The sequence below is a fragment of the Camelus bactrianus genome, chromosome 6, assembly GCF_048773025.1.
Source record: "Camelus bactrianus isolate YW-2024 breed Bactrian camel chromosome 6, ASM4877302v1, whole genome shotgun sequence".
Lineage (NCBI taxonomy): Eukaryota > Metazoa > Chordata > Mammalia > Artiodactyla > Camelidae > Camelus > Camelus bactrianus.
In genome coordinates, this window is record NC_133544.1 from 22,409,871 (window position 1) to 22,425,646 (window position 15,776).

General features: G+C 44.2%; 1 protein-coding gene across 6 annotated transcripts in view; it reads right to left on the minus strand.

The window, feature by feature from the left end:
* ADCK1 (aarF domain containing kinase 1) overlaps positions 1 to 14,771 on the minus strand; it is a 101,572-nt gene extending 86,801 nt beyond the window's left edge. For 4 of the 6 annotated variants that reach the window (XR_012507432.1, XM_074365187.1, XM_045511330.2 and 1 more), the window contains exons 1-3: positions 14,649 to 14,771; positions 8,456 to 8,600; positions 4,454 to 4,537 (exon numbers count right to left, since the gene is read on the minus strand). Coding sequence is in view for 5 of the 6 variants with exons in the window: in XM_074365187.1 (XP_074221288.1) it covers positions 4,454 to 4,537; positions 8,456 to 8,590 (219 nt within the window). In the remaining variant the exon portion in view is untranslated. The other 2 variants (XM_010947885.3, XM_010947884.3) reach the window with 2 other exon arrangements.
* Between the last annotated feature and the right edge of the window lie 1,005 nt (positions 14,772 to 15,776).

Consider the following 15,776-nt stretch of genomic DNA (forward strand, 5'->3'; position numbering starts at 1 on the left):
TATAAATAAGAGTCACCACCCCACCTTATTCTAAGGGAGAAAGTTATAATGAACTCTGTGTTATTAGATTGAAATTGGAGATATCAGTATGAATTAATTATTTTTAATAGATTTATATACGCATGAGGAAGTATACATAAATATATTTTCTAGCTCTGTCTCCTGGAAGAGCCTAGAAACAATTGCACCCAATAGCAATATGCACATCGAGGATCTACATCTTGGTTTCTAAATACCATTCTCCAATAAAAGGAACCAGGGTTCCTTGGAGAAGTGGCTGATTCCAAGGCTGAGGCAACGAAAACAAAAGATGAGCCTGGGGCATCTTGTGGTACCAGAAAGTTAAGACAGTGCTCAAAAACTGATGGAGCACATCAAAAGGACACAGCAGACAACCTGAAGGTGCTCCCAATGGCTAAAGTCAGAACAATTTGAGCAATAAAAATAAGTAATGATTGTTCTGGATTCTAACCCATAGAATGAAATAAATATTCATGAGTTCATACTGATTAAAAATAAACAAATGAGGGAGAAGGGAATTCTATAGGCTTTTTCTTAAAGAATAATTTCAATTAATACTTGTAAAAATAAAAAAAATAGAAAATCATTCAGTTGTTCATTAAAATGACAAGGAGCCATCAAGGGAAAATCTGTTCTTGTGGATCTCCTCTCTGGCTGGATTCCATTATCCATAGTATTTAATTAAATAAAGCTTCTCATCTCTGTTCTTACAAACTCAGCTGGGACGAAGGCCCACTTTACAGATAGGGATGTAGAGGTGCTAGGTGTCAGAACAGGAGCCTGAGGCCCTGGCTCTAGGTCCAAAGTGGCTCAAGTTCTACCGAGCACCAATATCCTATCTCCTCACCCTCTGTGGGCCTTGGAATTTCTGAATTTCAGTTCTTCCCTTGAGTTACTGGTCCCCATATGACCTATCAAAACCCTAATTATGCTTCAAGATCCAGTATACTTCGCCGAGAGTGTATCAGGACACATTTGGTTGCAAATAATGGAAAAGTGAACTCAAATCATCTAAAGCAAAAAAAGAATTTCCTGACATACATAACTGAAAAGTCCAGTGGGAGTCTAGCTTCAGGTTCAGCTAGATCTAGGGACTCAAATGACACATCTCTCCATCCACAGATGGGCTTTCCCCTCATGCTGGCAAGATGGCTGACAGCAGCTCTAAGCCAACATCCTATACTCTCAGCTAACCCAGCAGAAAAGACATTGTCCCAAGGGGGACACCCCAAAAGTCCTGAAGCTGACTGATGTTCACCGAACAGCATTGGCTCAAGTGCCCATAAGTCTCTGGATCAATCTCTAGGACAGAGGAAGGGACTCCACTCATAGCCAAAGTCACATGCCCACCCTTGGAGCTGAGGCGGGGGTGAGCCCCACTCAATCCTCATGGTGTGTACATGACATAGCGGTAGCTCCCCAAAGAAAAGTTTGGATGCTGCTCCCCAGAATGAGAACAGCTCTTGAGCTGCAAAATTAATATACGTCCACTATACCCCAAACCCTTAGCCAAAATCAACTCAGTCTTGCCTCCTCCAGCCTATTGTCTGGATGTCTGTACCAACAGTGACTTCTTTCTGCTCTATGCACAGGCCAGTTCACACCCATCACCTCTGTTTATGAGCATCCTGAGCACAAGTAGTCTGGTTCTCCAAAGCAACTGGGTCCCACTCCATGCCCTCACTGCCTAGCAAAGTGCCACTGTGCCCCTAGAAAACACTACTTCATGCTGGCTCCCACCCTCTCCTGATGCAGAGCTGAGTCACTGCGATCCCAGCCAGCTGAGCACCAACCTTGAAAGTGCTTCTCGAAGTCACTGCCTGCCGAGCTCATCTCCTGGCTCTGGCATACTCTGGGACCTAGAGACACTGGCTTGACAGGTGAGATAATTATGTTTTACCCTTCACTCACTTCTCTATCAGTCTCGCAGAACAGAACAGATAAGTGTTCCAATGGAAGAAAACACTCCTGCAGTATTTACTTGTGCCCTTTAGTACCAGCTGGCTCCCCTTTCCTAGGCATAACTCCCAGGAACCAGCCTACACCTTGTTATCTGGTGCCAGCCACCACGTGCTGCCCTCCTGTCAATGCCAGGCTGCATTTCCTTAGTGCATCTCCAAAGCTGTCAACTTCTCCAGAACCTGCAGCACCACGGCTTTCCAGATGACTGACAAGTGAAGGGCACTTGTCTTCACAACACCCATCCCCCTGCCTGCTCTGCAGATTCCCCAAGGCAGAGGGCTTACCCTCTGCCCTGGCCCAGACCTCTCTGCAGAATGTTGCTCTGGTGGGTTCCAAGGTTTATAGCACTGGTTAGATGGAGAAAAAGGGGGTAGGGAAAAGTAGGGAGCATTAAGTCTCTGAGACAAGGACTTTGAAATCTTCCGATACAAATTAACATTTCATTCATTCATTCATTCAACAAACCTTTATTTAGGACCTACTGTGTCCTGGGTACTGCTGTAGGTGCTGCAGACATTGAGATACACAACACAGACCATCTCTGTCCTCATGGAACATACCTTCTAGTAGACATCTGACCTATTTCTGATAACTATGTTAAATTTACATTCACAATACACTGTCTCAGATACTATCCATATAATCCTCAGTAAGTGGTATAACCACTATAGTTCACAGAGAAGGAAAATGGCACTCCAAAAGGTCAAATGAACCTCCCAGAGCTGAGGCATAACCTCAGGTCCTCTGACTACAAACCTTACCCTCTTTGTGGGGCCTCTCCCAAGGCAAGAAGCTAGCAGGGTACAACCTGGCATTGAAACAGACATTAAATTCAACTCAGTCCCCGGCATCATTGCTGGAGGGAGAAGATAGAGAAAAGAAAGGCCCAATCCTTATCTAAAGGAATCTACAGTCTAAAGAGAGAGAAAGACATGTAATCAACTATCACCTGTGGCAGGAATAAAGAAGATAAAGTGATTAAATTCAAATAGGTAATTTCTCTGGAAGGATATATAGGAAATAATGATCACCTCCAGACAGGAAAATTGGGTACCTAAGAAACAGGGAAAGGAGGATCATCTTGTATGTTCAAATATTATATAGTTTGAATTATGTATCATTGAATTTATTTTCCATTAAATGACATTTTGAGGATGCAATCGGCCGAATCCTGAACGTGGGAAATTCCACAGGATAAATGATCTGGTTTCTTCAACAAGCAAATAGCTCAAGGGGGAAAAAAAAAAAAGAGGGAGGGGAAATATTACAGATTTGAAAGGATTTAAGAGACATCAACCAAACGTAATACACACACTTTGTTTGGATCCAGATTTGAATCATTTAAAAAGAAATTTGAGGGAAAACAAGGGAGATTTGAATATGGACTAGCTGTCAGAGGTTATCAAGGAGCTAATGTCAACTTTGTTAGGTGTGATCATGGAATGGTATTCTTTTTAACATCCTTATCCATTAGAGATACATACTGAGGTATTTACAAATGAAATAATATGAAACCTGAGATTCACTTTTAAATGTTTCTGCAAAAAAAGAAACAAATCAATAAATAAAGAAGTAAATGAAGGAATGAATAAAGGAGAGAGTAGATAAAACAAGATTAGCAAAATGTTGATAATTTCTGAAGCTGGATGACAGTTCCACAGGGGTTCACACTGCTCTCTCTGCCCTTGTGGATGGTTGAAATTTCCATAATGAAAAGTTTAAACAAAAATTTAAAAATTAGTTATTCCATCCACCTAGGATGACTGAGGAAAGTGTCACAGAGGAGAGGTGTTTGAGCTGAGTCCTGAAGGATGACTAGGAATTTTCTAAGGGACAAAGGGCATTCCAGGCTGTGCAAAGACACACAGACCTATCACAAACCTCTCTCTAGAAGAACCAAAGGTATCTACACTTGACCCCAAATTCAGCTTCCATCCCACACAAGTGCCCCCTTGCTTGATCCTTCAACTCTCTGGGACATGGAGACAAAGATTCAAACTCAACGACCCTGTTCCAAGTGAGAATGGAGTGTGCGGGGTTGACAGCTCCACTCAGAGGCCTAAGACAGGCGCTAGTGTTGCCTTCAGAGGACAGGAAAGCAATTACCCTCTTTCAGCTGGGTTTTGCCTGACAAGGCAGTTTGGAAGTCAGCCGGGTGATCTTAGGGACAGAGCCTTCATCCCTCCTGAGTCATCCCAGACACCTGAGCTCTCAGAAACCCACAACAGCCTTCCGAACAGCCCCTTATAGACTTACAACCTCAGTACCAGGGGATCCAGCTTGACGACACCTGGTAGCCCAACCTATGGGCACTAAAACACCCCCCTCCTTCTTCCCAAGCCCCCAGCCTCAATCCCCACACTGTCCCCAGCCCACCTCCAGCTGCACACGGGATGCTCGCTGGCTCTGCAGGCACTTCAGGATTTCTCCAGGCCTGGCCTGGCTCAGATGGGTCCCACGGGTCCCTTACCTTGGATCGAAGCTGCAGGTATTCCTCTGAGCCATAGGGGACACTCCTCAGGGAGGTAAGGTAGTCGTAACTGATGACAGCTGTCTGTGAACCAAGGAAGAAAAAGCCTTAGCACCAGACATCAAATATTCCTCCTCTGCCCAAGGCCTACAGCTGCAGGCCCCTGATGCAGGCGGTATGTCTAGAGAAGTAGTCCCACCTTTAAGACACTCTATCCCCAGATCTTGGTCTGGCTGGCTTCTTCCTGTCATTCAAGGCTCTGCACAAATGCCACCTTTGCTGAAACCCTCAATCTGCAGTTACCCCCAACCACCAGGAACTCTCATTACTTATCACAATAAACCACCGTCCAAAATTACCTTGCTCACTGTTTCCTTGAATATGGACTGTCTCCACTTCACTAGAAATTAAGCTCTATAAGCTCAGGGGCATAACCTCTGCACCTTTTACAGTGCCAGACACACAGGTAAAGTACATAAATACTCAGTAAATACTAGTTGCATGAATGCTAATGGATAAACTTATCTCACCCCTCTATCACAAATAAACAACATTTCATATTTACATTTGCTCTAATAGCATAAATTTTAATTCTGGGTCCCTTAGCCAAAACTCCAAGGAGGTTCCCTTATATTTAGTGAATCAGAAAATTACAGGCAGCCAGGTATCTCAGGCACAGAGGAGCCTTGAGGGTTACTGAGCCCAAACATTCTCTTTTAGAATTGAGCCACTGAGGCCCCTAGGAGTTCAGGGGCTAATGAGGCTGGGGTTTTTTACATATTTATACATGTTTTTTATCAGTAAATTTAAGTGTTTTCCTATATACATAGTCTAAAACATAAGTGATTTGTATGTTCCCAATTGAGGTGAATAAACTACCAATTTTCAAAAATTTTAGCCATGATGAGACAAACTAATACATTTCTAGTGGTACAATCTTTTTCAAAAGCATGCTGACCATATGTTTAAAAAGATACAACCATATTCATTCTCATTGACTAAATAATTTCAGTTTTGAGAATATTTCCCTGGGAAATGATCAAAAACCAACCAAACAAAAACTGTACCACAACCAGTGTTCATTCTTCACAAAACAAAAAAAGTGGAAATAATTTAAATGTTCTGTTGCAGCAAAGTATGTTACAGCTCAGTATTACAGCTCAGTTGTGGCAACAACCTGGATCCTGATAAGAGACTAAGCAGCACTCTGAGGGTTGAAGAATTCAGGTTTATTATGCAGGCAAGCCCAGAAGAGTTAACACTCCAAGCTCTGGACCCCATCTGTAAGTTTACACAGGCTTTTATAGGCTGCCAGTCTAGACTTTGCAACATCATATGCAAATATGGTATAACAAAGTTGACCAATCAGGAATGAGCTTTTTAGAAATGGACCAATCAGGAGTGAGCTTTATGCAAATGAGGTGTTACAAATGGACCAATCAGGAGTGAGCTCAGAGAACCAATAGAATCTTAGGGGTAAGTTCTGCTTTCCTAGAAGCAAGCCATTTTATAGAGGCAAAAAGCAAGATACTACCACCCAGCCAGGGAACCAGATGGCACTGGTAGGAAAGTAGCAGCCCTACCTGGGGGTCCTGCCAGTCTTTTCATGGGGCTTCCCACCTCAGTTCCACAATATATAACTGGTTTAGTAAATTAGAGTGTATAAAGTTGAGGAATGTTACATAACAAGGCTGATATTGAGAGGAGTCTGTTCCTTTGTCTAAATCCTTAAAGCTTTATTTCATTCCACACATACTTGTCGAATGCCAACCACCAGCAAGACCTGGTCTGAGTGGTGCACAAGGCTAATCGAGACCAGAGCCCTGCATTATGCTCAATGAAATGAGTCAGACAAAAACTGAATGATATCACTCATAAGTGAAATCCAAAAAGTACAACAAACTAGTGAGTATAACAAAACAGAGGCAGACTCACAGATACAGAGAACAAAACTAGTGGGTACCAATGGGGAGAGGGAAGCAGGCAGCAATATAGGGGTAGTGGATTAAAAGGTACAAACTACTAGACATAAAATAAGCTATAAGGATATATTGTACAACATGAGGAATATAGCCAGTATTTTATAATAACTATGAATAGGATATAACCTTTAAAAATTGTTAGTCACTACATTGTATACCTGTAACTTAAATAATATTGTACAACAACCACACTTCAATTAAAAAAAAAAAAACTTTTTTAAAACAAACAAAAAATCTAAATGCCCTCCCCACACACACACACACCCCCAAAAAGACCAGAGCCCTGGCCTTTAAAGAATGCACAACCTAGTGGATAGTTTATAAAACACTGATTTATACCTTCCTCCCTCCTCTCCAACTATTCAAATCCCTAAGGTTCCATCCAAACCTGCTTCCCCTAGGGCACTCATCCTGATTCCCAGCCCATAGTGCTCACTCCTGTGTCCAAGGTCCTACAGAAGCGGTCACTTGAGTCAATACATGGCTTTAGGTTGTTTTTGGACCCGTTCATGTGGATACTCCTCAACCAGAAGCTCCTTCAAAGCTGCGTCTGGGTGGGACAGTTCACTTCTACCCCTAAAGCATATAAGACAACGCTGGGCCCAAAAAAAACCACTCAGCAAACACTTGGGAATCGTTTCATATTCCATGGTCTGTCTATCTTGAGTTTACAACTCAGTTTACCCCAAGTGGTGTTACCAAATCCAAACTCATTCTGCTCACCGCACGACAGGCCAATAAATTGGGAGACGAGGTGATGGGGCAAGGAATAGCGACTTTATTCGGAAAGCCAGCAGACTGAGAAGATGGCAGGCTAATGTCTTGGAGAACCATCTTACTCAAGTCAGAATTCCGGCTCCTTTTATACTAAAGAGGGGAGGGGGTGTGGTTGGTTGTTGCAAACTTCTTGGTATAGGAATTCTTTGTTCTTATAGATGTCTGCAGTGGGTCAGGTCATGGTGCCCCTATAAAACCTCTAAGAAAATAAGTGTTATTTTCTATTCTGCAACTTGTTATCTCTATATAAGTGCAAAAGTGTTAATATCCTTAAAGGTCAGAGCCTTGAGAATAGGCTGTCCTGTGTATTTCAGGCTAAAGACAACATTATTTTACAAAAGGTGTAGAGCTAGCAAGACTAAGCCTGGAAAACAGGGCACAAGGTTAAAACCAAAGAAACAGATCTAATATGGAGTCAGATTTGTTCTTTTCTGTTACAGAGGCAGGCACCACATCTGAATCAGGCTGGGGAGAAGACTTGACAGCACTGAGGATTCAGGAAATGCTTAGACAACAGCCCAAACAGACTGTGCAACAGAGTATGTCTACACCAAGAGGAGGAAAGGGTGGCTCATCCTGCATCAGACAAAGGAGGAAAGAAAAGCATGAAGCCTGTGGCAATCTACCTACCAAAGGAACAATGATACAGGCATGTCTGGGAGAGCCGCTTGTAACAGAGTTAAAAAGGATATGATCCCACCAGAACGATGTTCCTGACGCCCTGGAGAAAACCTCGAACAGTCAAATATTCAACTCAGATTCTCTTAGTTTGGGGATTGGAGGGGATCCCCAAAGTTCTTTGAGGCCTAGATACTCAGTATGAGCCCTGCACACAAACCACTCCCTCCAGCTCACTGGAGGCAGACCAAGTTTTCTGGTAAAATTTATTCAAAACTGCAAAGTCCTCTTTTCATGCACATTTGCTGAGAAGACCACCCACCCCGAGTCTATCACCAAAATACAATATAGAAGTTTCTGTAAAGATAAAGGTTTCAGAACAGAGACACCATGCAATCCCACTGTATCCTACTTCAGGATGGCAGAGGTTGTGTGTATAGGGATGTGGGTACATGAGGGTGCACATCCATGCCTGTGCAACTGTGTAGTGGGAGCTTCACACATGTAAGGGCACAGACATGTGACTCCACAGACATGTGACTGGCATGTCCATCTGCTGCACGTAAGAACACCTGCAAGTTAACACTGCAGTTCCTCTGTCCCTCCCTAAAGGAAGAGAACCTACCGTGGCAACTGCTCTGCCCACCCTGACAGCGCCAAAGTCACTGGGGTCCAAGTACTTGTTGCCATAGAGATAGAAGCCAGAGGCAGCAAGAGCCATGCTCGTCCACGAAGCAAGCTTGAGAGCCCTTCTGGCCATGTTCCCGACCCTGCAGAAGGAAGACAGAGAAAGGGGAGCAGTCAAGCATTTCACAGGGAGTCAAATTCAAATCCAGGCTCTGCTACTTAATCGAATGTATGACCTTGGGTCATTTTCTTAATCTCACTGCACCTGAGTTTCCTCATTTGTAAAACAGGATGATACCTACCTCAAAAGTTGTTGGGATAAAATGAGATCATGTATATAAAATGCTTAGCAAAATACTCAGCTAAGTTAGCTCTCAAAGTCATTCTTCCTTCCACAGCACCAGGCACTGTTCTAGGTACTGGGAAGACAGTGAACAAAACAAAGTTCTTACCCACGTGGCGCTTATGCTCTAGAGGGGATGGCAGATCGTAAGTAAAAAGACAGATACTAGAATAGAGGCATTATTAAGTGCTGAGAAGAAAATCAAAGTGGGTAAGAGGAAGGATGATGAGTATGAGATAAAGGATGCTGTTTTAGATAAAACAAGCCAGAGCGTGTTAACCACCGTTACCTGAAACTATTGTTAAACCACTACGCACGCACAGGCATCATGAGCCCTGTATGTCCAGGTCAGAAGTGGCCACAACCAAAACGCAGCTGGTCAGAAGCAGCCAGGTAAGCTCTCCACGTCTGACTGATTTTGAAAATATTTATTTTGGTTAGAATAGACAACCCCTTGTCTAGACTATAAGTTCCGTGAGAGCAAACACCATGACTATTATTAGTTTGTCCACGCACAGTCCCACAGAGTGCTTTATGGTTAGGGGGTCAAGGTTCACCTGCTGCTTTGCCCTGTTTAACCAAACTCCCACTCCCACTCAGTGGGACCAAGTGGGCTGCCTGATACCTTTCCCCATCATACTTGCACCAGCTCAGTCTGCCAGGTGGCTGCACAGTCTTTGGGCCACTGCACCCAATGGCTGCTTCCCCTTCAGTTCCTGGGAACTCTGTATCAGACTAAAACCTTGACCATGGCTGTGGCTGCCAGTAGAGAAGTCTCACCCAGGAGAAGTGCCACCACCAAGCCACCTGGAGGTACAAGCCCTGCACAGACACAGCAGGAAAATTTAGGTCATCACCCTGTTTGCTTCTGCTCTGGACTCAGTCTGTGACCATGCCCTCCCTGCTCTGTGCCTGCTTCCCCTTCATATGGAAACAATTGCTCCAAACAGCTGTGTCTTCATTTTCTTTAAACTCTATTTTGACTCACACCTCATAATACGGCCACATATTTTTTAAAGTATCCACAGGGACATCTTTTTCCATTCTTTTACTTTCAACTTACATTTTATACTATTTCTCTAAATAGCATATACTTGATTTTCTTCTGTTTGCTTTTAATATAAACACTTATGTATGGATTTAATTTTACCATCTTCTTCTGTGCTTTCTATTTTCCTACCTGTTCTGTTTCTTTTTCTCTCCTTTCTTGACTTTTCTGGACTCATTTCTTTTTATAATCCTATTGTTTTTCACTCTGCAGTTTTCTTTTCCTAGCCAGCATTTCTAAAGTGTGATCAGAGGAACACTTGCAAAGGATATCAACCTGGGTGTCATTTCAAAAATGCAGATTTCTGAAGTCCGCTCCTTGGCCCACTGAATCATTAAAGCTGTGGGTAGGACTCAGGAATCAGCATTTTAATAGAAAACATAATGGGTTATTTTTATGCAAACTTGAGTTATCACACTTACCTCCCCACTACCTATCAAAAAGTCCAAATTCTCTTAGCAAGACATTCAAGGCCCACCCTATTCCCATCCAAACCCACCTTTCCAGCTTCATCTTCCAAAATATCCCCCACCACACTCAATCCCCATTATTCCTCTATTCAAGCCTTCTGTAAACCAATCAGAATTCCTTGTTCCTTCCTCTCTGGTCTTATTCCGCATTGCTTTTACCTCTAATAATCTGGTCCTATATCTGCCTCTTCCACTAGATGCAAAGGCCAGAATTCACTAATAAATAAACAAGCGAATAAAATAAGTCTGCTAATTTTAAAAAATGACTGAATGAATGAGTGAGAGAGTGAATTTTTCCCCAGTCTACCTTTAACAAGGAAACTTAAGTCCACGTATGCATTCTTCTGTTCTCAACTCTCCAATGGCTGTCACCTCACTCAAAGAGCCAAGGCCTTGGCATAGCCTATGAGGCCCTTCATGATCTGACTCCCCAGTTCCCTCCAGAGTCTCAGGCTTTCTCACTTTCCCCCTTGCTCGCTCCACCCCAATGACACTGGCCTCCTTGCTCTTTCTTAAACACGCCAGGCACATTCCAGCCTCGGTGCTTTTGCACTGGCTGTTCTCTCTGCCTAGCACAGGGGTCAGCAAACTTTTTCTGTAAAAGGCCATAAAGTCACATTTTTGGCTTTCCAGGCTATAAAGTCTCTTACAACTACTCAACACCGCACTGCAGTGCAAGGTAAAAGGAAGCCATAGATAATATGGAAAGTAATGGGCATGGCCAGACGTGGCCTGCAGGCTGTAGTTTGCCAAACCCTGGCATAGCCCATAGTAATAGGTACTCCAAAAGTATTCACTGAACAAATGACTCAATAAGTGGAGAAACTATATCCCATGAGACCTGTACAGAGCCAGCAACAACAAAGTTCCTCAGTGAGAATCACGTACTCAGGGCTGACAATTCGACAGCCTTCCTCCTCCAGTCACCCCAGCACCACCTCCCAGCCTTGCCTCCCCAAACCCCACCCTCCTTTTGCACCATCCTCTAGGCCTGTGTCTCTAGGCAATGAGGCCACCCCTCACCTTGAGACCACCTCTGTGTAGGGGAGCAGCAGAGAAGCAGGTATGACTCCCAAGACCCAGTTTTCATGCAAATGTCCTCAGTAATAAAAGAGGTGGAAATTGAAAACCATAAAATAGATGATATAGGAGCCAAACTGTGTCTAAATAGACTGGAGCTGGAGTTTTCCATAGGGTGTCAGTGAGTCTTTAACATGTAAATGAGTTGCTTCCCTCCGGGTATTTTAAAAGACCCTGTCAGCCGTGAAATATGTCTGTCGATGAAAAACACCTTTCATTATTAAACATTTTGCTAATGAATCACCTGCCCTATTCTGTTTACTTGTCTTTTTGACTTTCATCTGAGTTGCTTCTCATAACAGCACACTCTTTTTGTGTGTGTGTGTGTGTGAAAGGGACCTTAGGCCACTGGACCCTAAAACTAACCATTAGAAAATAATATTGCAATAACTGACCTTTACATAGCCCTTTGCACTCATTATCTCACTAGATATTCCACACAACCTAGTGAGGTGAGATAAATATTACTACCAGACCCAGGTATAAATGAGGAAAACCAAGGAGCAGAGAGGGTGAGTGATTTGCTCCAGGTGGCTCAGCTAGTAAATGGCAGGATAGACCTTGGGCCCTTTCTCTTCACCACATGTGATCTCCCTGACAGGGACTCACAGACCTGGATCACCAACATTCTACCCTCCATACTCAAGTAACCACATCAGTCACTGTGGGCAGAGGCTATAACTTCTGACCCTCTACCACCCGCAGACAGTGCCAGGCACGGGGAAGACGCTGCTTTGCACCCTGGAAATCAACAGCACGTCACAAGACCAACCAAAACGCACCTCACTAGACAAAACCAATTGCAGGCTATGAGATGTTTAGGAGAGCTGTGTTATTGTCAAATCAAAGATGAGAATGGAATCCATCTCACTGGACCACAAGAATCATACCAGCAAGTCATGAGACGAGGCAAGAGGAGAGTCTGAGAAGTTCTACAAATGAAAAGTTGATGGTCAGATGAAATTCCATCCCCTGTACAGAACTAAATAGGAACCAAACACTTCCTGGTCACAGGACTAGGCCTTTTCAGCTGCCATCCATCTGCTGCCTCCTCCCCATGCCACGTTCCAGGACAAGAGCCTAGAATCTCCTCGCCCTATTTGGTGCACAGGTAAGAATGGCCAAAGAGGAAAAAATTCAGGGCTCTAATCCTATTAATCCCATAAAGTGACCACAGCTCCTCCTCCCATTTCCTAGAGAGACTGTTGGGCAAATGAGCAGTATTTCTTTTGGTGTGCTCCCAAGACTGAAAAAGAACAATAATATCCTTGGAGAGAGTGATCAGGTTTTCAGGGAAACCTGGTTAGTGATGTGGATAAAAAGCAGCCAAGGTAGATGATATCATCATGTCTCAAACCAATGCCAAGGGACCATCTAGTTGGCCTGAGCAGGTTTAGTCTGCCCTGCCCTGCAGATAGGAATGCAGTCCAAATGGAATCACTCCCTTTCCTAAATGTTTGATCCTAGAGGGTGATTCAATCAATATTGATTAAATGGAAGGACCCCTGACTGACGCCGAGGTCCCAGAGTAGACAGGGGAAATAAATCTCATCCAGGTGAGGAATAGAAATTCTCCATTCACTTCATCCAGAGATAGGGAGACTCAGGGAAAAGAGTGGAAAGCCAAGCACAAAGAGCGAGTAGCAGGTAAGAAGAGAAAAACGAGTGAGCTTCTAATGGGAGAGGTACAGGGCCAAGTGCTCTACATCTCATGTAACTCACACAACTACATTCTGCAGTGCATACTAGTAGAGCCTCATTCTACAGATGAGGAAGCTGAGTTTTAGAATTCGTAAGATATTTGGCCAGGAAGCTAGTAAGCGGTGCAGCCAGAACTTGAATACAGGTGTGTCTGCTCCAGCCAAGAGAGCATAAGGTGGACGAGACAGGGCTTACACAGCCCTGAGGTGAGTTGCTGGAGTGCCTCAGACATGAATAACTAAACCCAAATGGTTTATTCAGTAAGCTGGGGAGTTGAGGGGAAGAGGTGTGGATGCCTAAAGCAAGCACCATTCTTACAGGTCCCTTGTGTGACATGAAAATAAGTATATATGTGGGAAAAAAAGGTAAACACTCTCAGCAGAGGTCAAATTTTACATCCCTGAGGGCTGCTGAGATATAGCCAAACAAATAAAGACACAGTAAAATAGACTATGATATAACCCAGAAAAACTGACACGAGTGTAGGCTACATGAAAATCTGTATATAATGTGGGGGAAGTAACAGTGAAAAAAGTAATATGCACATGTTTACTATCACTACCAAAGTTAGACTGGCAAGCCAGGGCAGAAAGGCCCATGACCAGAAGTGAAGATTTGGTGCTTTAAGTTCACAGGATTTTTTCCTACAAAACAGTAATACTCAAAAGTATATCTTCAGAGCAGCAGTAGCCGCATGTCCTAGAAACATGTTAGAAATGCGAATGCTTGCTCCCCACCCCGGACCTACTGAATCAGAAGCTCTGAGGATGGGGTCAGCATCTTGTGTTGTAACAAGCCCTCCAGGTAATTCTGACGCACGATACAGTTTGAGAACTACTGCAATAAGAAAATGCTTCAAGAAAATGTACAAAGGGACAGATAAAGTCTAATGCACTTTCAGCTCGGCAAATAATTTCGTGAGCACCCAACAAGTGCGTAATCAATAAATAGTTGCTGAACTGAATGACTTCCTAGAAAGTAAATGCCACTTAACCTGAGGAGAGAGCTGTACTTGGCGTCTTCTAAAGGCTGCTCTCCGCACACCGCCTGTCATCAGCACACGTTTATTGTGCGATCTGGAAGCTCGGGGTCCTGCAAGTGCTACAGATGACGTGCGCTCTGGGGCGCGTGCCGGTGCAGGCGGAGGACAGGGATATCCGCGCGCCCCCTACTCGTGCCCAGACCTCGCCGCGACGCCTGCGCCTCAGAGCCCACAGACCACCTGGAGGGAGGACTTCTGGGTGAGCTACCTGCTCCGCCCTCCTCAAGGTAGGAAAACTACACCAAGACTGCGCCACGCTTCCGCCCACTGGTCAGCCAGGCTGGAGAGTCGCTGCAGAGGGGGCGGGGCACTGCCAGTCACCCGAGTCACGTGGCCGCGCGCCGGGCCCTGGGTGACAAGGTCACCCGCCCAGAGTTCACTCCGGGCTGGCGGCCGGAGCGGAGGCGGACGGCCGACGCGCCCACGCTGGCTCCTCCGCGCTCGCGTGCCCTGCGGCCCTGGCTGGTCCCGCTCTGCACCGGCCTCTGAGGGGCTGCCCCTACTCACCCTGAGGGAAACAGAGCCGCGGCGCCTGGTTTCCGGCCGCAGCCCGGTGGCGGGGTTTCACAGGGTACTTTGCTCGACGCTCCCACTGATTGCGCTTAGTTAAGCCGAGGCGCCGCGAGGCCTGCCGGGACTTGTAGTTCTTCATGGTTCCCTAAGCCGTGGGGACAAGGGTCAAAGAACCACCGCAGTCCCTCTGGACCGCTCCAAACGGGGAGGCAGAGGGGTCACAGACACTTTACCTGTCTTTGACTGGTCTGGGGACATGGAGTCTTCTTGAAAACTTACTTTCAAGAGGCTTTCCAAATTGCTCATAGATTTACGTTCAGTGGAGGATGGAGTTAATGGATTTGTGTATTTTAAATAATGTATTAGAACAGGCAAGGAAGAATTTAAGTGATAGTTGCTGAATGATAAGAAAGTACTAACCAATCTTAGCCATCTTTGTCCCTCGTTCATTCATGCATTGACTTCTATTTATTGAATAAGATGTACTTTGTTTAAAATACATACTTTGGAGACAATCATCAGAACTTCATCTCCTGAGCGACTTCGTCGGGGGATTGAGACAGGGCGGAAGATTCATCTACCAATCAATGCAATTCCAATAAAGTTTCGAACAGGATTTTTTTCTAGGCCTTCACAAGCTAGTCTAAAATTTATATGGAAAAACAAAGAGCAAAGCATAGCCGAAACATTCTTGAAGAAAAGTAATATGTTTCAAGGACTTGCCCTTCCATATAGCAACATTTATTATAAAACAGTAAAAATTAAGACCATAGGATAGGCAGCAGGGAAAAATCGAACAGCCTAGAGAGCCTAGAAACAGATCCAGGCATTTGTGGAATCTTGATGTATGACAGAGCTGGCATTAAAAGTCAATAGGGAAAGATAGATTATTCAGTATATGAGCTGAAACAACTAGCTATCTGTTGGATCCCTAAATCACCCTCCACACAAAAACTAGTTCCAAGTAGGTAAAAGAATTTAAAGGGAAAAATGAAATAAGAATTTTTGAAAGAATATTGTGTAATAACATTTAATGAAAAAGAAAATGAAAACATGTATGTATGTACATGACTGGAACATACTGTACACCAGAAATTGACACATTGTAACCGACTATACATC